This window comes from Actinia tenebrosa, unplaced genomic scaffold (assembly GCF_029948245.1).
Source record: "Actinia tenebrosa isolate PJP-AT-01 unplaced genomic scaffold, QUT_ActTen_1.0 PGA_scaffold0__85_contigs__length_37466705, whole genome shotgun sequence".
NCBI lineage: Eukaryota > Metazoa > Cnidaria > Anthozoa > Actiniaria > Actiniidae > Actinia > Actinia tenebrosa.
Window position 1 is genome coordinate 20,344,278 of NW_028292569.1, and position 27,672 is coordinate 20,371,949.

At 35.8% G+C, this 27,672-nt stretch overlaps 4 protein-coding genes across 25 annotated transcripts in view; 1 reads left to right on the plus strand and 3 right to left on the minus strand.

The window, feature by feature from the left end:
• Nucleotides 1-103: 103 nt before the first annotated feature.
• On the minus strand, nt 104-16,512 carry LOC116287924 (uncharacterized). Of its 3 annotated transcripts, none has more exons than XM_089035619.1 (6): nt 16,402-16,512; nt 10,090-10,473; nt 9,124-9,186; nt 8,429-8,458; nt 8,058-8,167; nt 104-1,763 (listed from the first exon to the last, which is right to left on the minus strand). In XM_089035619.1, exons 1-6 carry the CDS (start codon nt 16,454-16,456, stop codon nt 1,644-1,646), a joined length of 762 nt encoding a protein of 253 aa, XP_088891745.1. In that variant the 5' UTR covers nt 16,457-16,512; the 3' UTR covers nt 104-1,643. The 3 variants fall into 3 exon arrangements, with proteins under 3 accessions (XP_088891745.1, XP_088891750.1, XP_088891752.1); XM_089035624.1 differs by lacking the exon at nt 16,402-16,512 and adding an exon at nt 16,062-16,195; XM_089035626.1 differs by lacking the exon at nt 104-1,763 and adding an exon at nt 3,638-4,869.
• The window catches only part of LOC116287275 (uncharacterized), a 125,680-nt gene continuing 99,767 nt past the window's right edge, over nt 1,760-27,672 (plus strand). The window contains exons 1-7 of one of the 12 annotated variants that reach the window (XR_016120817.1): nt 1,760-2,488; nt 2,830-2,865; nt 3,801-3,858; nt 4,834-4,886; nt 10,126-10,297; nt 11,185-11,323; nt 11,704-16,417. Coding sequence is in view for 3 of the 12 variants with exons in the window: in XM_089035653.1 (XP_088891779.1) it covers nt 3,664-3,716; nt 3,801-3,858; nt 4,834-4,886; nt 6,342-6,831 (654 nt within the window). In the remaining 9 variants the exon portion in view is untranslated. Of the gene's footprint in view, nt 2,489-2,829; nt 2,866-3,577; nt 3,717-3,800; nt 3,859-4,833; nt 4,887-5,346; nt 5,814-6,341; nt 7,706-8,820; nt 9,210-10,125; nt 10,298-11,184; nt 11,324-11,703; nt 16,418-27,672 lie in introns of those variants that run through there. The other 11 variants (XR_016120819.1, XR_016120818.1, XR_016120812.1 and 8 more) reach the window with 11 other exon arrangements.
• On the minus strand, nt 6,934-8,051 carry LOC148913701 (uncharacterized). The gene has a single exon (XM_089035508.1). The coding sequence runs from the start codon at nt 8,020-8,022 to the stop codon at nt 6,934-6,936; it is 1,089 nt and encodes a 362-aa protein (XP_088891634.1). The 5' UTR covers nt 8,023-8,051.
• LOC148913702 (neural cell adhesion molecule 2-like) lies at nt 17,242-26,649 on the minus strand. 9 transcript variants are annotated; one of them, XM_089035574.1, is made up of 11 exons: nt 25,433-26,643; nt 24,464-24,568; nt 23,950-24,381; nt 22,758-22,942; nt 21,646-21,887; nt 21,286-21,360; nt 20,578-20,656; nt 19,469-19,579; nt 19,303-19,324; nt 19,074-19,110; nt 17,242-18,631 (listed from the first exon to the last, which is right to left on the minus strand). In XM_089035574.1, the coding sequence occupies exons 6-11, from the start codon at nt 21,334-21,336 to the stop codon at nt 18,233-18,235; spliced, it is 699 nt and encodes a 232-aa protein (XP_088891700.1). In that variant the 5' UTR covers nt 21,337-21,360; nt 21,646-21,887; nt 22,758-22,942; nt 23,950-24,381; nt 24,464-24,568; nt 25,433-26,643; the 3' UTR covers nt 17,242-18,232. The 9 variants fall into 9 exon arrangements, 5 of the variants coding, with proteins under 5 accessions (XP_088891700.1, XP_088891707.1, XP_088891687.1 ...); XM_089035581.1 differs by lacking the exon at nt 21,286-21,360 and having other exon boundaries at nt 19,469-19,586; nt 25,433-26,639; XR_016120788.1 differs by lacking the exons at nt 17,242-18,631; nt 19,074-19,110; nt 19,303-19,324 and adding an exon at nt 23,226-23,310 and having other exon boundaries at nt 19,512-19,586; nt 21,646-21,921; nt 25,433-26,638.

The window sequence follows — 27,672 nt, forward strand, 5'->3', positions numbered from 1 at the left end:
AAGGTACCGTATTATTCGAGCCTTTGTAAGTATATAATTCATGAAGAGCAAAATGAGCACAAAGACATCCCAAATTTTCTAAGTTCCAATATTCAGTAGACAATTAAAGAGTAGAGTAGAAACCTTTATTTAAACAAAAAAGTATAAAAAAACAGGGTAGTCCATTCAGTGGCAAAATGCCCCTGCTATCAAAAGGAGCCCTGTTAAATACACATACACAACTTACAATAAATAGAAACTAAAAAAAAAGCTAATATGATTAAAATGTAATACTATTTACAATATAGTTTCAATACTAAATCTAATAATGTAAGTACCTAAAAGCTAATATATAAAGGGTTATTAGACCTTTACCGAATTCGCCAGGACGCCCACGGAACAAAGGCCAAAAGCCGAGACCGAAAAATCAAAGCCGACCTCGACCCGTGGCCATCACTCCGCGAGCATCCAAGCGAATCCGGGAAAGGCCCAACAACCATCAACTATGATCGTAGCCTATTAAAAATGATAAAGACGTTTAAAAGCGGTGTCTCAGACAATGCTTTAGTCGTTATTTGATTTTTGGTTTGACTTTTCGTTTAACATTTAAGAATATGCCTGTGGAATGTGCGCGGTATGAATAGTAAAGTTTTTTTAATATTAAGCTTTTAAAAGCTTTACGTAAGATGAGTATGTTAATGGTTATGGCTTGCCGCGTGTAGCTAAGTTCGACAGCTGATGCGTCTCTTTTCCCTGCGGTTTAATGCCTTTGCTCCAAGCTATAGTGTGGATGATGGTGTGGCCCACGTGTCCCATGTGGCCTACATTGCCGATATGATCGATAGAGACCGAGTCCAGTTTCTTTGGCTCACAAATACTCCAAGCACCAAAGCAAGTAACTGAAAAGAGACGTCGGCTGAGAAGCTAATAGGCAGAAAGCATAATGAAGTGCATAAATCTGCATGTCAGTGCTACAAATATTACCCACAAACTGTGTTAATATTTCAAAAAAAGATTATTAAAAACGATGGGATATATTCTGCTTCTCTTATCGTATTGCCCTATGCTGATCACAAAGCAAGATACAAAATACAGCGCTTTTTAAAAATTCTGCATTTAAAATGAATATCAATACATCTGATGCATTATGGGTAATTTTCAACTAAAAAATCGCCATATTTTACAATTATTCATCTAGGGCAAAGGGATTATCGGGGAATAGTTATCGATCCGCGACACTATTTATTGCCACTCTAACCGTTGCTAATTCAAATATAACCTTGTCTATTGATTTTCTACAGACAATGAAAAGTGGATAACGTATTTACAAGATATGCAAAGCATGGGCATAGAACAAGTCACTGTGAACGTAAGGGGGACTCAGAAACAGACGCATTCTAAGTAGGTAGTCAAGGGTGATTGACTGGTTACAATCTCTTTACCTCTGGGGTCTTGGGTTTCATTATTAGACTCAGCACCGCATTTAAGTAGAGTCATGTTAAATTTCTCTCTTTATTTTGGGGGTTTACCTAGCTTCTTCCATTTTCCTTACTGCACCTATCCTAACAAGTTAAATTTGATTAGATCTATAAGTTAGCCATGAACTTGACATCTTGACCTGGATCAGGTCAAAGACTGTTGATTCGGCGCTTGGAAAATACACTTCATAGGTTAAGTAACTTGATTGTATTGTTCGGTGCATTTGCGTTAGACGTTAACGTTACCCCTATCAGCCTATTTTCGCTTGATGTCGTGCGTTTTCTTTTCACCGTACGACTCCTTCTCTGAAAACAAAACCAAAAGGAGAGCTGGTACCGTTATTAACGAGAGAGATAGAAAATAATGTTAAGAAAGGTACGGTGTGCGAGAAGAGGAAGGAGCGCTGGTGGCTCGTTTAAACTTGATAAAGTTCCAGTGTTCAAATATAAATCTTGGCCAACTAGATACATATACTATAATTTAATTGCAATCTTTTAACCACCATTTTGATAAGTATCGCAATTCTCCTATAAATTATATCCTGAGTGACAGAGCCGTCAATATAATATAGTATTGTCGGCTCAGAAACCGCGCGCGATTGACCCATAGCGTTTGATTGACGGCGAAAATAGCACTTTTTTGGTATCGACGTCTGTTTTCTGAATGCAGTGGTTCTCTCAAAGAAATATTCTTCTTCCCTCTTACAACTTTATGACAAAAATTATTTCCTGACAATGTTGTACAAGGATAAGGAAAATTAAATCTCGCACTTTCTGCTACGGTTGAGTGAAAAATATCATACAGAATTTGTTATCTTTCAAACTTTTACTCTTCTCAGTATATCATGGCTATCGAACGACATTTAGACCCACGCGAAGTTTGCGATCTAAAAAGACTGGGCGCTAGGTTTCTCTGACAACGCATGCGGATTTGAATTAAAATGGCGACCGGTTGGAGAAGGGACGTGATCTTTTCACATTTACACTTTGTAATAGTCGTTACTCGGTATCTTTAATGCCAAGTTTTAGAGGTAAGAGTTTTATTACAATTCGCTAATGTATTCATAATCTTAAATACTGGTATTTAATTTAAAAGATATTATTGTTTTGCAAGATTGAAAGCTAAACGCTTTCTAAACGTGCCTTGTATACTAAAGAATACTTAAGTTAAAGCCTTATTTGATCCCATATCTTATTTACATGTCCATCTGACTGTTCTCCTATGAGCTGTAGTTATCTATTTACAATTATTTGCAAGAGTCTTTTGCAATTAAGTCTTTAGTTCTTTGCATATCAAAGAATTAAGTTGAGGCCTTATTTGAGTCCATATCTTATGTACATATCAATCTGGTTGTTTTCCTATGAACTGTAGATATCTACTTACAAGGGCTGTGCAGTTATAAACAAGGTATTTCATCATGAAAACGTGAAAACCGCTGGACCTTTGTACCCGAGCCTTCGATTTCTTTGTAAAACTGAAATAACTTTATCGCTCTTGAGTAAAGGCTTAAACTTCTTCTTGGTTTTTCTTTTGTAGCTATTTTGGCTCTACTACTTATTGCTAATCAGAATCTAACTGGAAAATTGTAATATCTCTGCTAAAAGTTTTGCAACTTGACTAGTCATTTAAAATCAATTGTTGATTATCACAACAAATATGGTAATATTTCGTCACGTGATCACTAAAAATAAATGATTACACTTTCAAACTGTAGCCAGTACCGAAACCTATTATCTTGGCAAAAATCATCAGCATACACCCATTTGATATCTTTATATAAATTTTTCTTTATTTTTTTGCTATATTACTCAATCAGCCATGCCTTAGACATGCTGAGTTCGGAAAAAAAATGATTCATTAAAGCTCACAAGAAATTGCTTGAATAACTGAGAAATCGTAGAATCAGTTATTATTCTATTGACCATTTGTGCTTTTAATTATATTGATAAATTTTAGCCCAGAACATTTTAAGAATGATAGACGGGTATCACGACCACTTTCAAAAAAAAAAACGCTTAGGGAAGCACCATTAGATTTTTTGACCAAAAAGAGAAATATCTCTGAATTATACGGCAAGTAACGGTTCAAAGTGTCCTTAAATGATACATTATTTTCTTAGGAGAACGCAAGGTGTCAAAAGGATATTATGAAAGGATACAAGAATAATATTATGAAACAATTTTCCTATCCAGTCATCCCACCAAGATGTTATTGTTGCTTTTATTAGTATGTTTGACCTTGGTATATCAAGGGACCAGGTAATCAATTACTGTTGTTCTATATTATATTTATCATATCTTATCTTATTATATTTTGTATTCTCGATTATTGCAATGAAAAAGAAATATATACGAGGACAAGCTCCAATTCACCCCTCACAGTTGGCTTTCATTGATAAAGGTTAGAGATATATGAGGAGTATACCTTGAGATTTGTTGTAAATGTTCTGGCCATATATTTATTTATAGAATATCATAATTATAAAGCTTCTCGCATGATTTTTTTTGGGGGGGGTGGGAGGTACTTTTCTCATGCACGATTTTTTTGTTCACTGTTTAAATCTGTGCTCGAATATTTTTTTGGGTTTTTGGTATATATAGCCATTTGCAAAAATTATGGCCGCTTCCAATATATACGCAAGTATATCAAAAGTATATCAGAAATTATGGGATATCATCCCTGATATTTTTTCGAGTTGTCTATCACTAGGGCTTTCTGAGGAAAATATCAAGAAAGATATCCCAACGTGTCTGATATACTTTTGATATACTTGTATATATATTTGAAATTGCCATAATTTTTGCAAATGGCTGTAAATGACTATATATCTATATCTAACCTGTTTTTTAAGAAGGTCACTATGCTGGGATGCCCATCCCCCCCAGAACTTACTCTTCACTCTTGGTCCAGGACTTGCCTGAAAGAGCTAGGGTGTCAGGAATTCGGTTTGATTTTAGAATTCCAAACCTACTTTGAGGCATTCGAGTGCAGTTAAGGCTGAAGGGGTTTCCTCTAGAGCTGCCCTTTTTGAAATTCATGTTTGATTTCTTCCTTTTTTACCCAGAATAGATGATTTTCTATCAGTAAATTTGCATGAATAAGCCAATTGGGCCATGCATGGCTGGCCAAAACAATAATCGGTGCCTTTCTGTGGGTTGCAGCTTTTTAAGTATTCTTGTTGGGTTGTTGGTCTCCAAGCATTTGCATGCTATGCCATTTGATTTACGAAATATTGTACTTTTTCAAAGGCATAGAATCAGATCAGCCAAGCCTAGTTCTGACGTCAACGCTTCCCCACTGCCTCTGCAAAGCATTCCACTCTCAGCGCCAAGCTTGGCTTAAGGCTTTGTTTTGATTTTGTTTTGTTTTTCCCAGGCCCAACACTCAGTCAGTGCATGCGCACCTGAAAAACTGACAAGATTATTAAGGTAAGAGACCCATTAATGCTACATAGATGGCTGACATTTTGGTTCCCAAGGGTGGAGGGGGGGGGGGGGGGGGAGGAGGGGCGGAGCTAGGGGTGTGCACAAGGCGCCAAAACAGGAATTGACCTTTCACTTGCAAAGCATTCCAGTGTGAAATTCTGACCACCTAAGCAAGCTCATGTTAGGGGGGATGTGTGGGGGGTGGGTTACCTTTTCATAAAACAGGTTATATATATAGTTTGAGAAGAAAAAGTCAAGACAACATGGGGATCTAATGAGAAGAATATTTGTCACTATCATTTATATAGAAAAATTATACATAATTAATTAGTGGATATAATTTAGCTGTTGAGTAGCAACGCTTCGTTTCTGTGGCGGCATGAAGATGCCATGAAGCGTTGCTACGCAACAGCTAAATTATATCCACTAACTAATTATGTATATTTTTTCTGTATAAATGATAGTAACGAATACTCTTCTCATTAAATCCCATGAAGAGTGAAGCAATTCAACGAAACAGGCTTGTCGGGAAAAAGTCTCGACTTTTTCTTCTCAAACAAATATTCTGCTCTACTTCTATGAATGTACTGAGCACTATTTTACGGAAAATTGATTCACAGACTTCTTACTTGGCGAACCTAATTCAAAGGGTTTAAACAAAGATGATAGAATAATGAGCATTTTTGATTATGATGTGTCTAAGGAAATGTGTCTAAGGAAAAACTCTCATTATCGTACATTTTAAATATTCATTTTATAGATTCACTTGACGGTATTGCACGACTCAAATTCGATCCATCTTCATAACTCGCGAAATAAATATCATGCATTGATTTCGAAAACATAATCTATGAATTTGTTGATACGATGTATAGTTCCGATATTGGTTTTTAAATGACGTCACGTGGGAAAAACAATAATGATGAAAAGGTAAATTATACACCGTGACAAGATGAAAAAACTTACTGACGTTTCGGACGCTAGTCCTTCGTCGGAGTAAAAGAGAAAGAAGTGGTAGAAAGGAGTGTATATATGATAGAATAAGACAAAAGAAACCAATGAGAGCAAGGTAGGCAAGGAAACAAAAACAAACAATCAAAAGACAAAAGAAAAGGTTAGTTGAAAATAAAGCGTTCATTAATCCCGTTGGGACTAAGAGTGCCCAATAGTTGAATAAGCCGCATTTCTTTGGTCTTGCGACAATCATTGTTGCCGTTAAGCAAAGAAAGACCGAAAACAATGAAGTCAGAAAGAGAATGGTTAGCTAGATTAAAATGGCGGGAAACTGGTTTGGTAGGATCGTTATTGCGAATATCATAAAGATGATTGCAAATGCGATCACCAAGACGGCGGCCAGTCTCGCCCACATACAAAAGATTACAGCGGGTACATTTAATACAATATACAACATTAGAAGTGGTACAAACAAAATGGTCAGTGATTTTTCAATTGATTTAGGACCGACAACAGAAGTGTGAGAGGCTATGTGAGGACAAGTATAACAGCGAAAAGTACCAGGTTCTTTGTTAGAGGGAAGAACTCCCTTGACCAAGAAAGAACGAAGATTACGATCACGTTTATAGGAAAAGAGAGGGCGGTTGTTGAAAATAGCAGAAGTGCGAGTATCAGAGTCAAGCAGAGAAAAGTTGCGGTTAACAATGGGTTTAATGGAAATGTTAATAGGATGATACGTAAGAGTGAAAGGACTGCGGTCATTAGAGGAACGAGTGTGAGGAGTGAGAGCGGTGGTACGATCAATAGTAGAAACTTTGCGAATGGCGCGATCAATAACATGAGCAGGATAGTTACGCTTAAGGAAGAAGGAACTCATCTCAGAACATTTAACAGAAAAATCAAGATCATCACTACAAAAACGACGAAGACGAAGAAATTGCGAGAACGGAATAGCGTTAAGTGTGTGCTTAGGATGAGAAGACGAGTAGAGTAAATAAGAATGAGAGTCAATAGGTTTGTAATGGACACTAGTGCTAAGACGGTCGTCATTAACACTAAGCAAGATGTCAAGGAAAGTGACTGATGTTTCACTAACCTACAACGTAAAGTCTAAGGCAGGGTGAAAAGAGTTAACAAAAGAGATGAAAGAATCTAAGTCATTACGCGAACAAGAAGTAGCACCAATACAATCATCAATATACCGTCCAAAAAACTCAGGTTTAGGTCCAGTATATTGTTGAAAAACAAGGTTTTCGATATAACCAACAAACAAATTGGCATAACTAGGGCCCATCTTAGTACCCATAGCAACACCGTTTACCTGCCGATAATACCAATCACCGAAGGAAAAACAATTAAGAGTAAGAACAAGTTCAGCTAAGCGTAACAAAGTGGGAGTGCTGGGCTCGAGGACAGGACGAAGATCGAAAAAATGCTGAAGATCACGAAGGCCCTCATCATTAGGAATAACAGTATACAAAGATTTGACATCCATAGTAAACAAAAGCTTAGAAGAGTTATCAGGAAAGCGAAAATCATTAAAAATACTAAGAGCGTGATTAGTATCCTTAATATAAATAGGTAAAGACTGAACAATAGGCAACATGAGAGAATCTAGATAGCTAGAGATGAGTTCGGTAGGACAACTACAAGCAGAAACAATGGGACGACCAGGGTTGTTAGCTTTGTGAATTTTAGGAAGAAAATAGACGTGAGAAGTACGAGGAGTAATAACAAAGAGGTTTTTAGCAGTGGAAGGTAAAGAGCCATCAGAAATGAAAGAGTTAACAGTGTCTTTAACTAATTTTTGATTGTCAGGGGTAAGATCCTTATCCACTTCACAATAAAAATTAGTATCAGAGAGTTGACGTAAAGCCTCCTGTTTATACAGGTCAGAACGCCAGACAACAACTGCACCGCCTTTGTCAGCGGGCTTAATAATAATGTCAGAACGATTGCGTAATTGAAGTAAAGCCAACCACTCGTCCTTAGAAAGATTAGAGTAACTGAGTTTACGGTTAAGATTGAGATTAGAAATATCACGGCGACACTTATTGACAAAGAGATCAAGAGAAGAAAATTGTCCCTTGGGAAAAACAATGACTGTTACAGAGTATATATAGCCTGTATAAAGTTGCTCGGGAGAAAAAGAAGTAATATATATTACTGTATTATACCAGGACATGTTTCCAGTGTCTACTAGTGTCAATTAGTACTTACTTTGTACAGAAAAGCAATTATCAATACCAAGGGAACCACCATTGCAACCGGAACTGCAATGTGTATGATGGGTACTTTATGATCATTAGAGTTCACTGGGTCATTTGGGTCTGAAATAAAGCAGAAAGAAAGAAAAAAAGGATGTATTTAAATTTATCATATTAAAATAAGAGGGGCAAAAACGAGAAGGAATGTAAATCAATAGCATGTCCACTTCTCCAAAGCATGTGCAGGATTGTTAGGATGATTTGGTCAGCAATAAGAAAAGAGATATAAGTCAACACATTCAGGTTATGCTGTTTAAGAGACATTATAATTTGTGTGCTTATCGATAACTGTTATGCAGATACCATTATTAGAATTCGACTTACCCTTTTTTGTATAATTCTCCGATTCTGTATCTAAAATAACAGCAACAACAAAAAATAATCAATTCAAATGCAGCTTTAAATAATGGATGGCATTATTTCATTATTACATCGTCTGAGAATAGTGGCAAGAGAAAGTGGTTCTTACTTGTTGACAGTAAGTGTTTTGGCTTTCTATGACATTACGTAGTCATGTGCCTATTAAGAATATGTTGTTCCACGACATGACAGCACTTTTTGGACGTCAAGAAAAAAAATCACTTTTTTTGGCGATGGCAAATTGTTCGCCGTATTCAGTGAGTGCTATTGAGAAAATGAAGTGGTTAAGGGAATCTGGTAGTGACGACCCCATGCATAAAGCAGATAAATGATTATTAACAGTGGCATTTCAACAGATCGGCTCTTCATCCATGTAAATCGGTGAACCCTCTAAGCAAAGGAGAGAACCAATAAGCAACTATACTATCATACGACAGAGAGCCTGGGAGGACTCCAAACCAGGGTCGCATTGGTGGAAAGGGAGCTCAATTAAAAAGGAGAACTCAGTTTTGAGCATGATTAAAGGAAGCGACAAACCGGGAGAGAACACAAACAACCCTGCCCACATGTGATCACCTATGGCCATATAGCGATGAGAACCACTCCATTCACCCATGAACTATATCGGCCTACGATTGAAATGATAGTTTATTAATTACCTTTCGTGGGCGTTGTTCTAGGGATTTCCGGAAAACGTACAGGGCCAATTCTTTTCGTCGGTTCTTCAGAAGTAGCATATAGAATGGTAAATGAAAATATGAATGAAAATATTTTGATAGTTTTTGTTAAATATTCCAAAAATATCTAAACACGAATGATGGTGATAGAACCAGAGAGAAGCGTAGGAAGCCGTGACGGTCCGCGTCGAAAGAAAAGAACGATTAATAAAGAATCAAGCAATGAACGGAGAAAAAAAGGATTGAATATCGGAATGGATGGGCGAATTGACAGATCGACGACTTGACGGGCGATTGACGGAAATAATTAATGGATATCGGATATTGTCGGAATTAATTAATAAAGGATGGCTGGCTGGCTGGCTGGAGGGAGGGAGGGAGGGATGAATGGATGCAAGGATGGATTGATGGATGAATGGATGCAAGGATGGATTGATGGATTGATGGATGAATGGATGCAAGGATGGATTGACAGATGGATGAATGGATGCAAGGTAGATTGACAGATGGATGAATGGATGCAAGGATGGATTGACAGATGGATGAATGGATGCAAGGATGGATGCATGCATGCATGGATGGATGGATTGATGGATGAATGGATGCAAGGATGGATGGATGGATGGATGGATGAATGCATGGATGGATGGATGCATGGATGAATGGATGCATGCATGCATGGATGGATGCATGGATAAATGCATGCATGCATGCATGCATGGATACATGGATGCATGGATGCATGGATGGACATGGATGAACATCGAAAAACACAGTAATATCATCATCTAAAAATATATAACAATTTAAAATTGACATTGCATCATCTAATTTACTTTGAACACGCCACTGGAAAAAGACATTCAGCTTAGATGTATAATACTTATTGAAAAAAAAGATACTTAGAAACATTAAAGCTATAAATTAAAAGACATTACTATAGCTCACCAATGTTTCCATCTTTCTTTTCTCTTTCTTTAACAGTTAATGTAACTGTGTAAGGCAGGACTCTGGTTACATCGTCACTGATACTTGCGATGTACACGTTTGTATCGTTGACAGTGACGTTCTTTAGAGTAAACCATGCACGACCTTTGTTGAGATCACCGTCAAATGACAGCCGCTTCATGAGATTTGGTTCCAGAAATAAATTGAGGTAGGCTTTGTTTCTCAGTATATCCACATTGATAAATTGAGGGTCAAGTATGTTCCCTTTTTTTATGCCCCATGTTGCAGATAGAATAGAGGAACTGTCGGAAGTATTCCACTTGAATTCTGCAGTTTCACCAATTTTGTAAGTAAGCTCGGCAGGTCCAGTAATTCGACACATTACTACAAGCAAGCAACGAGAAATACCGAGTTATTATTTTGATTGGTAGTGGCTTACCACAAGAGAAAAGGAACTAAGAGAAGGAATCCCCCCCCCCCCCCCCTCCCATATAGCATCGTAACCATCATGTGCACAGTTTGATGCTATTTTTAAACCATTTGTTTTTATTGCACGCGCATTTACTGCGCGCGTTCTAGGCTGTTTGCTTACGTTTTTGGGGTTTTACGTTATTTCGACTCTGTCCTGAATATGAATGTGCATGTTAAAAGCTTGGCAAATGCGACAGGAAAATGAAGTAGTAATTTGTTCAACTTTCTGGAGTATTTTTACATTTATTTTCCAAAGCTTTTCGACCTACATCGTCATCTTGAGGGCAGATTTGAACATTTGAATATAAGAATACGTTAGCAAACAGCGTTGAGCGCGCGCTTATTATGCGTGTACAGAAAATCAAACGATCAAATAAATGATATCATTGGATGATATTTTTAAAATAGATTCTAACAATAGCATCAAAGTGTGCACATGATGGGGCACGAGGATTCGTTCTCTTAGTTCATATTCTCTTGTTTACCATGTTTACTTTATTTCGATCTTGTTTACTGTTTTCGTATCGTCTATATCAATCATAAATCACTGGCACTGGCACTGGCACTGGCACTCACACTGGAATTATACTTATCTTTTAAGAGGGAATTATTTTCTTATTCAAGCGGTGAGCGCCAAAAACTATTTTCTTGAAGAAAGGCTGTTGTACAAGGCTAATATCTTGTTATTCAGAAAGTTTAACTTGTTTTGAAGTGGAGATGAACGATGAAAGGGGAATCAAAGTATTAACGCTGGAAGCGAAAGGTTTGAGCTCCGTTTTTATTTTTCTTTCTTGCACTTTTTCTTATCTTCACTCAATTCATTCCTTCTCAAACATCTTGTGAAGGCCAGTTAGTTTTACTGTATTCTACATTATTGAAAGCTTTTTTTTCAATTACCCTCTCTCGTTTAGGGCATTTTCTTGTACGAACTGTAGCTTGTTACCTTGAAGCAGCTTACCGTTTCAATCTTCCTGTAACTGTCTACTTTGATTTATCATTTAACTTTATAATTTGCGTGGAATTTTCCTAATCGTCGCAGCTTTTTAAACATGTTTAATCCATTTTCATTTGTGAGAAGATCGATATACTCTGACCTTTGAACTAGAAATGTGATTTGTTTGTATTTTGACTAATACCAAACAGCTCTACGAGAAACCTACAACATTGATGACTGCAGTAGACTGTCTGCATCAAATGAAGCAAGGGACGCTCATTAGCAAAAAAAAAATTCTCCTGTAATTAAGTTAATGTTCAATAATTTAATGTCATTTCATTCAAGGAACTGTCGTAATCGGGGAAACCTGTGACGGTATCCCTTACCTCTTATCTGCTTGTAATTTGTTAATATTTTTAATTTTTTAAAACTATGATTTAGTGTGAGGTAAATGCCAAATAAAATAAAATAAAAATAAATAAAGCCTTCAATTTGCTTATTTCCCATACATTTTCCCGCTTCAAACATGCATTTTATCATAGTATATCAGTTTCTAACTGTTAAAAAAAGGTTTTGAGCGTTAACCCAAAACGTAAAAAAGGGATCAAAACTCATACGAATGTCTAGTTTTTGGCGCTTTTTGCCATTATTGCTCGTTATTGAAAAAAAAATCCTCTTAAACTATTAATTAACCATCAAAGTTAAAGGTAAAATGTACAGCCATCTATTCTGAAGAATATCTATCTTTACCTAGGATGTACTAAATTAAGGCAGCGTAAATTTAAATTTTTTTAAATAACGTATCTTAAATTCTATTAATATCACTACTTCACTATAAATACTCGACTTGGACTCAGAGTTCCCTAGCTATATCTATTTCATTATTATGACATATCATTATTCTATTAACTATAAATATAAAACGAATCGCGCATTTCCACTAAACAAGACGATACTGAAAAATTCTTATATCTTTCCTGGCTTGTTTTTTTGTCTGCTGGTTAGGTTCGGGGATTTATGCTGCCAATAAAAATAAAGGTTAACTACAACAATAACCATGCATGTATGAAAATAAACATTTATAATGAGTTTTTCGAAGTAATCCACAACAACTGTAATGTTACAGCTTTCCTAACTTGTCTTGTTGCATCCCATATTTTAAATATATTACGAACGTTACAAAATAGTGAATAGATTTTTAGTAATGCAGCATGTGTAAATATAAATTAGATAAGGACTGCTGACCAATATTTAGTAAGCAGCCAAACGCCTGTCCGCTAGGGCAATATTCAACTCAATTTTGTATAACGAATTTTAACCTACGGTTACATTTTGTTGACTCATAAATTTATGGCCAGTAATGCCACAGGTAGCTCAAACTTGGCTTCTGTGGTTTCATTCTATAAGGAAATGTATGGGGCTTCATCAAAAATTTCAATAAAATCATTTTACCCGATCATTTTACCCGAGAAATAGCACTTCTTTCGCTCTCTGTGATTATTTTTTTTAATTTACCCCGTTTTAAGGATTTTCCCCCCACCAACTGCAGTAAGAAATAAGAGAAAGTTGGAGAATCGGTATCCCAACAGCGAACCATCACGGGTCTTTGAAACTTCGTACGTCTTCGAATTTTCTTTCAAGCGCCAAATTTTAGTCATAACCCCTCTCTCACATCCCCTTAGAACCGAGAAAGTCGCATTAGAGATTAGTATTTGCGTCTTTAAGCCATGAAATTTGCCTGTGTTCACATACTACCTCGCTTGTTCTGACTACTTGGAGCTCACTGTACACCAGTTCAACGGATCTTTCGGCAACCGACCCGAGGTCACGTCGGAAGTCTTCGTATCGTAAATGTGGATTTGGGTATAGCCTTTCTTCGAAATTATGCTGAGTGTATTTTTTAACGGCTTAAGATACAAAAATATTTAACATCTTCCAAATAGGCAAGACTTGGACCAAGATAACACTGTCCCATCATTTCCAAGCTGAGACTTTAGGCGCTGTAACAAAATTGTGTATGATTTACGGTGTCAAACGCAGCACTGAGATCAAGGAGTAACTGAAGAGTTACATGCTGTTTATTCATGTTCAACGAGATGTCGTTCCGAACCTTGAGCAATGCTAACTCTGTGCTATGATGCTGCCTGTAAGCAGACTGGAAGACAGGGAACAATGCATGACGAGTCATGTGAGATTGAATTTGCACTGCAACAGCTGTCTCCGTCATCTTAGAAATATAAGCTAAAGTGGTAACTGGGCGAAGGTCCTTATATGATAGATCCACACCATGTTTCTTGAGAAGTGGTGTGACCATTCCAAGTTTCTATTTCTCAGCAAACTGACCGGATTGAAGAGATTGATTAATCATAGATGTTATAACAGGAAGCAGCACATTCAAGCACTTGATCACCAACGACGTAGGCATCGGGTCAAGACGAGAAGTTTTCTTGCTAGAGTAGGTAATTAGATCACGTACCTTTTACAAGGAAAGGGACTGGAACTCTGAAAACACCACACCACAGCGAAAATCATCCTCTCTCCTTAGAACTTGGGGCGAGTCATTAATTGTTACCCAACTTAGTGTGGATGTCACATATTTTACGTACGAAATAAGTGCCAATATCATTAGCCATGGTTTTTGCGTCACATAAGTCAGGCAGGCATAAGGTCAGTGGGTCTGATAACAGACTTTTGGCTGCCCTAAACAGCTTGTCCTGGTCGGAACTGTTATTATTGATAAAGTCACAGTAGTACGTTTGTTGAGCTCTATTCATCAGCATAGCAGCGTAATTTCTGTACCAGCAATACTTTAGTGAGATGGCCCAGAAAGTTCTGGACAAGTAATGCTTCAGTGAGATGGTTCAGAAATTTCTATGCCAGTGGTGCTATCGTGAGGTGGCTCAAGTTGAACATCAAATATTATTAAAAAATTGATGCTTACGGACGATTTGGAAAACTGACTTAGGCCCCGTCCACACTATGCCGGATAAATTTGAATCCATAGCTCTTATTAACCTCATATGCTCGGTCCGTACCGTAAGTTATGGACCGAGTTTTTTTCCACTGAATTATGGCCCAAGCGCGTAGCGCGCGGGCCATAAAAGAGTGGAAAAAACGAGGATCCATAACACTGTACGGATCGAGCAAATGAGGTTAATAAGATATTTATTATATGGCAAGGCATTGAGACTAAGAAGAGGCGAAGCAACAAAAAATAAAGTTGACAGGGTATGTCAAACGAGAGCTGCATTGGAAGGGCTTCCTGTACGTGCGACAAGTCATGTAGTGTTTGAGTTGCTCAAAAAAGAAGTTTTATTTTACTTTGAATGATTTTAGCTATTGTTTAAAGTTTTCTGAAATACTAGTTAACAAAAGTGAGGCTTTCTTTTACAAAACATGTAAATGCAAAGCAAAAAAGGCATCAAAAGAAGACCTCAAGAACTCAACATGAGTTGAGAAAAAAACTGTCGTACTTCAAACTTCAAGATATTCACAACCAAGATGAAAAATACTACAGCCTTCCGCTTGTTTTCCTGCCTTTTTTTGAGAAAAAAAAACTCAAAAACTGTCTCCAGAAATGAATGAGAAGCTTTGGAAAATTACGGCTGGCTGAACATGGATAGTTTTCGTCAATTTTCAACGTTTTGACTGTTTGAAGCAGGCCGCCATATGTACAATGGCTGAAGTCATGAAGAAGGCACACTTTCGACTCAATTAAAAAAGGTACTGCCAACTCTCCTGTCTAAAAATACATTCAAATTCAAGTGGGGGTGAAATATTACTGAAATATGGAGATACTTCAAGAGCGGATGAGCCTAGAAAACTGCTTAAAACGTTTACGAAAGAAACTACTGACTTCTTCACCCGATCGATTCAGATAAGTTCAAACTGGACGTTGTTAGCTCACTGAAATAACAAATTTACGTTAATTCTACGGTAAACCTATCTTTATTTCATTTACTGAATTAGCCGCTGTTCACCACCCTTTAGTTCGTAGTTTGACATAGTTTTAGCTTTAGCATAGTTAGTTTTTCTAGTTTTTTCTAGTCGTACAAAATCGCTCAACTAGTGCCGTGTAGAGCCTTGATCGAAAGAGTTTCGCTTGTATGAAAGAGTTGTCACTTGTTTGATAAGTTTTACATTAAATGCCAGTGACTTTCAGTTATCTCAAGAGAATATTAATATTCTCTTGGTTATCTTTGATAATTTATTAAGGTTTCCCGACAAGTTTCATCCAGAAATATTTTTTTATAACGAAGATTTGAATGTTTTAAAAGATCATAAGTATGTACACTCAGTGAACCATTTTTATTTTTTGGTCCGTACCGTAAGTTATGGACCGCAAATTGACCAATCATAGCGCGTGAAATTACCTTGCCATATAATAAGAATTTTTATTTATTTGGTTAGGCCTACCGTCCACATTCCGGGCGAATTCGGAACAATTCTTTACCGAAAACGAATTTTCGAAATGGAACCGAATTAATAAAAATTCGGATTCAAATTTATCCGGCATAGTGTGTACGGGGCCATAGAAAATTGAGTTAAAGATTTACAATTCACTTACGCTTAACATTTGAAGAGCTTGCAAGTAAATACGCTCTTTCCCGTGGCAGTTTCTTCGTTTAAAACATGTTCAAAACAGAAAATTTCAACCCAACAATTTCGTTATCATAATCCCCTCGAAGAGAACTTTACTGTACCGATATATGCCCAAATCCTGGTACTTTGTGATAGAAATGATAAATGTTCGTCAAATGTATCGTCAATTTGTGACGATGTGATTAACAAGATTCTTTTTTTGTCACAAAGAGTATTTTGCCATATCTCGGATAAGTATCTCTTCGAAGGTATAATTCGAAGATGTATTCGCATTCAGGCGAATGGACCGAATGTTGGCATATTACCTGTTCTCCAAAGAAATACCATAAAAATCCACAATCTGCTAGCTTCTCTAGCCATCACGCTTAGTAGGCGATAATAATGTCTAAAAATAGTTTCAATACCATTGTCACTGGGCCAATGTCAAATATGGACGCTTGATTAATCTTGTTTACATTTTAATAATTAAAATCATGGCATAATTCCAAGAACTAAACGCAATGTGAATAAACATATTTTTTAACCGAATATTTTCTACATATTCTTCTACATATTCTTTAGAAAAAGTTACATTATTCCTTTTAGTATCTTGATTGTGTTAAGGATCAAGATATCTGATCGACATTTATGACGTTTGAAAAAAAAATTTTCTGCTTCGAAGCAGGCCGATGGCGTCATTGAAGTTCGGTAAAGCGAGACAAATTTTGATAAGATGAAGAAGTCAAGTCTTCTCGGACAAGGACTTAAAACCGTAGGCCCTGTCTCCCAACCCTTCCTAACCAACAGTAAATGGGGGACATAAAAGAACCTGTTGAATTATTCGTGTAAGAGTAGGGGATTGTATTCCGGTTCAACAGCCTATCCCAATTTGGAGGCATATAACACTAATGTACTAATAAATCACTCATGATTGTAAGCTGCACGGCTGCTAATTGCGCCTTAATATATGCAGCCCGTAAAAGTCCTCCACTGTAATGTAAAGCGCATTGAAACATTGTGAAATGCGCTATAGAAGAACCCCATTATTATTATTATTATTATTATTATGACTGGGAAATAGAGAACGAAGACGAAGACAATAATGGACAGAATGCAAATAACCATGTGTTAAGAGATGGAGAAAACATCAGAGACATACTCAAAAATCATTTGTAACCAATCAACCAGGTTTATTATAATGAATTTACAATTAATTGCATTGAATATATACTTCAAAAGGCCTTAAAAGTATTTTCTTAACAGTATTTTCATATTTTTACCGATATATTGGCAGTTAAAGTTGATATAAGTAGAACTTTAACCTTTGATATCTGATTTATTTATAAATGTCTTTACTTACAGAATAAACGCCATCCAGCATCACTGAATTAATATTATTTTGCTTTGAAGAGGACTCCATTAATTTAATTTAATTTAATTAACAGTTCTTGCGCATTTAGCAAGCCTCAATGCGCTTACATGATAAAAGAAAAATATGTACAAAACAAAAAAATATATAAATAGAATACAATGGGAAAATTGATGCATATAGTATGTGCCTATTTACAATTATACAAAACTACAAGATATATATATATATATATATAATATAAAACTAATGATGACTAAAGCGATAGAATATATTGATCAGCAATTAACTGCTTCTTTGAACAAGTGTTTTTAAAGTAGAGGTTTAAACATATTAACAGATTCTGCATTTTTAATGTGCTTAGGAAGTTTGTTCCGCAGTTTAGGAACAGCGAATGTAAAAGCTTTAGCTTCTCTAATAAGCTAATAAGATAAGATGGTGCACTACAATTAACGATCTTATAAGTAAGGAATGATACATTAAATGTGATACGAAAATGTACTGGTAACCAATGTAAGTTATAAAGTGTTGGAGATATATATTCCTTCTTTTTGGTCCTGGTCACCAACCTGGCTGCTGAATTTTGGATGCGCTGCAACTCATTTAAATGTTTGGCAGGTAAGCCATATAGAACGCTATTACAATAATTTTACTTCGATGAAATAAAAGCATGTACTAAACGCTCAACGGAGGAGCTGTAAATATATTTCCTTATTCTTCCGATATTTCTGATTGCTAATGAGGCTGAACGACAAACATCACAAAACTCGGACATTGTATCCCTGATCTTACTTTTTATCCTCGATATTTTCATACATATGTAGTTTCTGATATTCTGAACTTTGTGGGTTATGCACAAAGTGTAATGATTCGTATTTGCGGAGAAGCAGGGGAAGTTCTACTTGTCTAACATCGTCCCCCATAGTCCTAGTTAAAGCCTGGTAGCCTTGCATGTTCGACAATATTGAATCAATATTAAGCTCTTGATAATCATGGTGGATTTGTGACCCGTGAACGTCGTCGTTTCCTGTTACTTGTTCTGAATTCCCTGCATTGTCCAAGGATGCCTGAGATTTTTCTGATATTCTTTCGTAGTCTTCATTTGGCGATGTATCTGATGCATTTGCTGCTAAAAATCCGCTTGTAGCAGGATAATCCATTGCTGTTACAGCAACCACGCTTGCGTCCTGAGATTAATATAAGACATAATTTGAAAAACACAACAGTGTTGCAAGTGTAGGGACGACTGATGGACGAAGAGACGGGGTGAAGGGAAAAAGGACAAAAGGATAGAAAGGACAAAAAAGAAAAGAAGAAAATAGGGGAGGAAGAAAGGAAGGAAGAAAACAAGGAAATAAGAACGAAAGGACAAAGAGGAACCAAAAAAAAAAAAAAAAAAGGGAGGATAAAAGGAAAGAAAGGAGGGAGTTACAGAGAAACAGGTAAGGGGCGAAAGAAGAAAATGAGGAATGAAATGAGGAAATCAAGGAGTAAATAAAAACGGGAGGAAGGAAGGAAAGAAATAAGGAAACGATAACGAAAGCACAAAAAGGAAAGAAGTAAACGGTAAAAAAATTTAACTCTCCGATTTAAAAGTACATACATCGATATATATTATCAGGAACATACCTCGTTTTCTGTTTCAGCCACATCTGGACGGGATAATCTGTTAGGGGAAATTTAAAATATTGTAATTTGTTCGATTTGAATGGAAAACTGGTCTTGATATTTCTTCTAATTTTTCCAGAAGAAAATTATTGTTTAGGCATTGCCTTTTTTAGTTGGCATATTCTTAAATATTTGATTAATTCCAAACAGTCCAAAGCTTTTGTATTTATTCCTAGTATAGTTACGTCACCTACTAATTTCTTCTCTGTTATCTGAAAATATAAAAACATATAGAGACGTTATCAATAAATGTAATTGTATGATTACGTACTGTAGGTCATTAATCAACAAGCAAAGATGGAAAAAGATAAATAAAAGAAAACAGGTACACATAAAAGAAACGTATGCATACTTACCCTTAAAATATCTTATTCTATATTTGATATAATGAATATATGTCATGAGGGCAGCAATGATTATGAATAAAGTGCACGTTATCAACAGGTGGATTACTGCAAATGTTTTTCCTGTTGACTACAGACAAGAAAAAAATTAGAAATGTTGACGAGAATGAAGCGATTGTTTTCTTGCTAAAGTAGCAATAGTTATTCATTTTCAATCCCCCCCCCCCCCCCCTCACAAAAAACAAACAAACAAAAAAAAACAAAAAAAAACAAAAAAAACTGCAGCTATGTTTCCAACATTTAAAAAAATCATCCTATTCCGTCAACACCCTTATAGAAGAATAACATAAAAAGAAACAGGTTAATGTCATTTTTAAGTTATTTTGTGACATTGTTCTTTTGTTGTTATTGATATCAGGATAGTTTTCCCACAACAAATCACTTTTATGCCTTAAGAGGAATTTTTTTTAATAACGTGCAATAATGGCAAAATAAAGTGACAAAATCTAGACCTGTGTACGAGTTTTGATCTCAATTTGCTGTCTTTAAAAAGTTAGAAACTGATGTACTATGATAAAATGCTTGTTTGTAGCGGTATTTTCAATTGTACAAAGATGTTTTGTTTCATTTGTGTTAGAATGCATAGTAGCTTTGTCAGGCTTTTTTATAGAAAATGTATGGGAATTAGAAAATGTATGGGAAATAAGCATATGAAGGCCTAAACCTCATTTTCGATTCAAATTTTTGCTTTGGGTTAACACTTTGATTCCATTTTCATCGGTCATCTCCAGTTCCAATTAAGTTAAACCTTCTGAATAACAAGATTTCAGCCTTGTACAACAGCCTTTCTTCAAGAAAATGGTTTCAACTTTTCTGCGACTTCTTGGCGAGTTCATGTTAATGGCATTTGCACATCATTAATGGAAAAAAAAAACTTTTTTTTGGTTGCTTTTATTTTGCTTGCTGCTGTTTTGTTTATCCGTTTGCTCACAACCTCGATTTGATTCTTTGGATACCATTGTTACTTTCCTTGTCATTGTAAAACAAAACGTAGTACTACATTGATAATCATAAGAAGCATGCAGTAAAGTGATCTGAGGGTTCTGACTAGCTAAGCTTACCTTGGAAAAAAGCGTGCGATGATGACAATGCGTGATTACAGCTCACTTGCTGTTTGAAATGATGCAATGGTTGGAGCAACTAAAAGTAAAGAAAAAAATGAACAGTGTTGCTGTTGTTGTATTTGGACGGTCCCAATAACAAAGGGAATTGTATGAGTATTAGCACTATTCATCTATCAATCTTTAGAAACTATCTATTTATCCATCCAATTTTTAAAGGGGCACTCGAATGAAAACGCCCTAATTTTTCAGAGTCCGAATAATTGAAGTATTTGAGGATAATTTGAGTCAATTATGATTATATGAACCAGATTAGTGAAAATTTTCGCCTGGGAGCCACTTGCAGTTAAGAAATGTTGGGTTAAAAGTAAAAAGAACAACAGGGTTGAGTTAATGACGTCATTTACTCACAATTTATATGCTAAATAAAATTGATAATTTTTATCTGACAAATTTTACTGTGAAGAAAACATGTTGCTTGGCTACGATTGGGGCCATATAGATATATTTAATTAAGTTTAAAGTCATTTCCTATTTTATCCATTTTCATCCAAGTGCCCCTTTAAAACAGCCATCCCTCCATCCCTCCATCCCTCTCTCTCTTTCTTGTTCTTTCCCTCTTCCTTTCCCTTTTATCATTTCTCTCTCCTTACAATGATGCCATTCCTATGCCATTCAAAGAAAGTGTTACAAAATCATCTAGTATACCCTATTTAGTGACTTTTGCGGTTCCTGGGTACGTGGTTGGTTTGTTTCCATTTTCCCTGTTGACACTTGGGGACACTGTTGAAATGTACCAAAGGCTTAATTCATTGTGATCCTTTGCGCCATGCATCCTACCTCCCATTCATTCACCCAAAAACTGATAAAACTTCTACAAAATTTATTGCCATGATCAAAATATATTATATATATATTTTTTTTGTGTGTGTGTGTCACCCAGCGCACTGAGACGTCAGTTTAGTGCGCTATATAAGAATTTATTATTATTATTGTTATTATTATTATTACTATTATTATTATATTAAACCATTATTAATAAATATTTATAGATAAATACTCTCTTACTCAGTTGCGTGACGTTAATAAAATGTTCATCCTCCCCAACTTCATTTTCTGCTTGACATCTGTATTGTCCATAATCACTGCTATCTTTGGTTTCGAAAGTCAAGACGCTTTTTTCTGTTTTGTAATCTATTCCTGAAACAATCTGGCCTCCACGTGGACCATACCATGTGATTCGTGGAAGAGGTTGTCCTGTTGCTCTACAGTGTAGACTTATTTCCTCTCCTATGAAAGACGCAGCTGTCCTAGTGGAATTATCAATGTCAATCTGTGGCTTAACTTTAAGAAAAAGATCAAAGCTAATGGCGCTATAGTTGATTGGGTTAGCATATAATTTAGATAAATTATATAAACCTAAACAAATAAAATGGGCATTCCGTTGATTATAGTTATACATGATGTGGTGCAAAATAATATATACTTTTTATATGCAAAATATAATTCCTTTTCATTTCAAAGTCGTTGTAATATTCATGCCCTGTCGTATGGCCTCTTGAAATCTGCTATATCTAGAACCACCTTTATAAGCATTATTTCAATATAACTTACACAACACAACTATTTCAGCTTCTATAGTCACAAGTTTCTCGTTTGGGTTGTTGCTAGCGCGGCATATATACCCTCCACTTTGATGTGCTGTGATATTGTTTATCCTAAGTGTAGCATTTCCTTCTCCTTCACTCATGATAATGCCTAGAGGCATTCTTATCCACGTGACATTGGGTGTTGGATTGCCAGTAGCAGAACAGCTTATTTCCAGGGTATCTCTCTCGATCAATTCTATTTTTGATGTATTTTTTGCTGCTATCGTTATGTTAGGTCTCGCTAAACGATGAAATGATTTCTTTCTTTTTTTTTTTTTTTGGTTATTTTGAAACTGAAAGCGTAGTGGAAAACTCAGAGATGGCGTTTTCATTAGAATATTATGCACATGAGTTTTCATATCCTTCGGGGTTTCTCTTTTTTCCTCTTTATTTTCTTTTTCGCTGTATATATTCGATTATATATGCTATTGGGTTTTTTATCCCGTCCCGTCCTTCCTTACCCCTTTCCAAATATCTATCTTTAAATTCGAGCTACTGAGGCTTTTCTTTATAAAGTGGTTAGCAACTTACTTGTGACAACAAGCTTTACTTTACTTCTGATCGGGTCCGTTTTTGTTAACACCAGGCTACATCCATAGGTACCGCTATCACCTACCGTGACATTCTGTATGACAAGGGTAGCATTGGACTCTAAGCTGACACGAGTAGGACTAAGGAATCGTTTTGGACAAGTTTTGCTGTTGATAGTCCACTGTCTTTGAAGAAAAACGATTTCATAGCAAATTATTGATTCCGAATTATTTGGCCAATAAAATGACCATATTGGTGAGAATTCTTGAAAGTCATTTTTTCTGTTATCTAATGTGTAGTCCCAGACAAAACGTGCAGTTTTTCCAACAGATACGTACGACACACTTGGCGGTACCCTAGTAAAACGAGACTGCCCTGTGGTTATATAAATTACAGTAGATAAACGGCGTTGAACGGCGTTTTTGGTGTTCATAAGTGTAATTCGTAAATACATAATGCATTGGTTACCTTTTGCGATATGCACAACTGGGACGACGGTCATTAGTAGCGCAAAGATCAGTATTTTGATGAAGAAAACCATATTCATCATCAGCTAAGGATTTCGTAAATATCAAAGAGTACTTTATTGATGTTATTTTACTATTCCTTAGAAGCAAAGTCTCTCCTCTTTCTCTCCCTTCTTTCAGGCGAGAAGGAGAGAGGCTCTGCAGATGTAGAGCGTTTCCTTTTGATACACCGCTGTTCACGATCGTGGACGAACAAAACCAGCTTTAAAACGGGTTTTTAACTGGGTACATAAAGTGCGCATGAGCAAATGTAACACAACGTGACGCCAAACGTTGTTTGACGAGAGCGGCTGTCAAAATCATGACAGCGTTGCTAAGTTACGCCACGCAGGCCGACAAGCATAACGTCCTACATCGGCAGAGTCTATTTTTCTCACTCCACCAAAACAAAAGGAAAATAGGATTTGCTAGCAAGGGATTTTACTAATTTTCGCGGCTAGGAAATTATTCCTCGATAATCACCTCGACTGGTTACAAATTGATAATGAGAAATTAAATATAAAAAGAGCTAAATACAATAAGAATATCTATAAGTAAAACTATTAACTATATATTCATTAATAGTATAGTAGTAATAAATTTTGCGTTCGGTGTGTATAACGCATAATTTATTGCTACTATACTATGTCTATTCTCTGCGTACATATTTACGGTGTTCAACTTACCTGTAGAGAAAAAATATCGCTCTGGAATCCTCACGAATACCCTATACTTCATATTCCGGCTGCGTTACCAGCGTGGTTGGTCATTGTAGTTTAGTGGTTAACACATCGGACTAGAATAGTTCGATTCCCGTCAAGGGATATTTTTCTCTTATTCTCTCTCTATATTTTTTTAAATAAGTTGATATGTTAATAAAAACATATAAGCTACTAATAATATTAGAAGTAAAAATGATAATGAGCGAAAACGAAATTTAAAAAATATATAAAAACATTGTAAAACTAGTAATGTGCTTCTCTATAAAAATGTTCTAAGTTTTTTTTTTTCTTAAGACACTCTAAACTTGCACAATAATAAATTCATATTAACGTGATTATCAAAATAAGGAGAACAATGGATATCTTGTTTTTTGTGGACCTTGACTTTTTTTGTACCTAGAAATATATAAAAAAGCGTTGCAAGATTGCATTTCACGTTAAATATACTTTACGTTGAATATGAATAATGCATGCTAACCTGTGTAGATTGAAGGTGTTGATAAAGCGGCATAACTAGCATTCTTGTTGCTTGTGGAACTACTTGCGTTCGACGTAGTCGTCGGAGCTGTAGCTTTTTTGCTTTCTGAATAAAGCAGGTAGGTACAAATCAGAGACAACTAAAGCAACTAGAAGGAATGCCCAAGTTTACATTTAATAACTAATTAATTAACTAACCAGGAAATTTCTGATCTCATAAATTGTAAATTAAGCATGCAATGTCCTATCTATTAATCAAATTAAATTAACCAATCATCCCAAAGATTAGTCAATCAGGCAACAAAACTAAGGCCAACCATGCAGCCTAGCAACAAAAACATTGGTATTGTTAATTTAATATAATCTAGCTATTCTAACATTATGTTTTGTTCCATTATTCGGCTGGATTATTAGTTTTCTGATTGGCAATTAAGTTTTCAATCAAGAAACTAACGAAAAATCATATTACGTATATTAATAGTAAGCCATACAATATTTGTTTAAATTCAAAATCAGTTAATTTAAGAGAGGGAGAGAGAGAGTAGAGAGTGGGAGATGGGTACGTTTGGGAGGTAAAAAGGGATGAAATAAGGAAGAAGGCTGGAAGTGGAGTGTGTGTGGATGGCGAGGAATTGACGGAGAAGAGAGGTAAAAAGAGATAAAGCCCCAAAGACGAGAAGGGAGGTAAGGAGGGAAGGGGAATTTAAAAGAGGTAGGAAGGAATCAGTGCGAAGACTATGGAGGGAAGGAAAGAGGCATGAATTGTGGAGCAGGAAAGGGGAGAGAGGGCAAGATAGAAAGGTAAGGTAAGGCAAGGAGTGAGTACGGGTAGAAAGGAGAAAGGGAAGGAAAGGGGGACCAAAAGGGAATGGCATTATAAATTAAGGAATTAGTAACTGGATAATCCAATCCATGCCTTTTTTAGGTATTACAGGACAAAACCAATGTATAATATAATCATTATACTTACTTCTTTGTTTTATTTTTAAACGTACAGAATATGGTAGAATTCTGGTGACCTTATCACTGATACTTGCGATGTACCAATTGCAGTCATCCATTGTCAAGTTTTTGAGTTTGAACCAAGCATGTCCAAATGCTAAATTACCAGTAAAATTAACTCTTCCTTTGTATTTTGGTCCCATTTCATTATTAAAATATATCTTCCGATTGATGATATCCACATTTATTAGTTGTGGGTCAGCTATGTTTCCATTGAGAATACCAAACGTTGCTGAGATTATCATCTTTCCACAGGTATTGTTCCACATGAATTCAGCACTGTCTCCTTCACTAAGTTCTACATTTCTAGGTCCAATTATGCAACTGCAATTTACTGCATAGAAAAAAAGGACAAGTACAAGACAATAGCTTCAAAATATATTGGTCTGTAGATACATAAATGACCCTTATATTGGAAGCTCAATATTAGGAATTAGGAGACTAAGGAAAGGGTTCGTAAATTTCTAAAATGTTAATGAAACGAACAGAAAATTGATAAGAGTAGAGAAGAGAAGAGAAGAGAAGAATACGGTGTTCAACTTATCTATAGAGAAAAAATATCGCTCTGGGATCCTCACGAATACCCTACATTTCATATTCTGGCTGCCTTACCAGCGTGGTTGGTCCTTGTAGTGTAGTGGTTAACACATCGGACTAGAATACCGAAGACGTGGGTTCGAATCCTGCCAAAGGCATTTGATATTTTTCTCTTATTCTCTCTACTTCATTATATACACACCGAACGCACGATTTATTACTTAGATAAGATAAGATAAGATAAAGGCAACATTAAGGAAAGTTCTAGTGGTCAGTGCTCGTGTAATTCATTCCCAATATAATATTCCTGAGAATACCTTAAAATCAGATTAATAGAACGGTACAGTCTCGTGAAAGGTATGGACCACATCACTGTTACTATATTTAGTCTGATTGCGAAGCTTTATTTTTTTATTAACTTTACTATCTTTTACTAAATCCCTTGGTTGCTGTCATTTAAAAAAAAGAATATTAAGCACGACCCCGATTGTCTTCCGAAAATTTTAGACATATGTCATTAACTTCGAAACGACCGACGTCATTAATGATGTGTTTCTAGGTGTGGAAGGTAGATTAATGCTATGCATCTTAGTTAATGTTCTATGTTTAGAAACAGGTAATATTCCGCATAGTAGTCAAAGAAAAAAAAAAAAGAATAAAATAAAAGCATAGCTTTGGTTTTTTCTGCTTATAATAAACTAGATTTCTTAACTCTCTGGTTCGATCAATATATATATATGGTTTCTATCACAAAATGAATATATATATATATATATATATATATAAATGAATAAATTTTTAAAAATAAACCATTTGCCAAAATATGACTGTTTCAAATATAGAAATATACCAAAAGTATATCAGACACGTTGGGATATCTTTCTTGATATTTTTTTTCGGAAAGCCCAAGTGATAGACAACTTTTAAAAAAATATCAGGGATGATATCCCATAATTTTTGATATGCTTTTGATATACTTGTATATACATTGGAAGCGGCCATAATTTTTGCAAAAGGCTGTATGTATGTATGTATATATATATTTATATATATATATATTTATATATATCTATATATTTATATATCTTTATCTATACTATATCTTTATATAATATCTCTGTCTATATCCTCTCTTTATATATAGCTATCTTTCACTCTATATCTCACATCTTTCATCTCGCTTCTTTCTATCTCTCTCTCTTTCCTCTATATTTGCTCTCTTCTCTCTATCTCTTCAGTCATCTCTATCTTTCATACTCGCTCCTCTTTCTCTCTCTCTCTCCTTGCCTCTCCTCTCTTCTTTTTTCCTCTCTCTCATCTCTTCGCTCTCTCTCTTTCTCTTCTCTCTTTCCTCTCTTCTCTTTCTCTCTATCTCTTTCTCTCTCTCTCTTTCTCATCTCTCTCTTCCTATCCTATCTTTCTAGCTCTCTCTTTCTCTCTCTCTCTTTCTCTCTCTCTCTTTCGCTCTCTCTCTTTCTCTCTCTCTCTTTCTTCCTCTCTTTCTCTCTCTTCTTGTCTCTCTCTCTCTTACCTCTATCACTCTTTCTTCCTCTCTCTTTCTCTCTCTCTTTTTCTCTCTCTCTCCTTTCCTCTCTCTCTCTTCTCGCTCTCTTTTTCTCTCTCTCGCTTTCTCTCTTCTACTTTCTCTCTCTTCTTTCCTCTCTCTCTTCC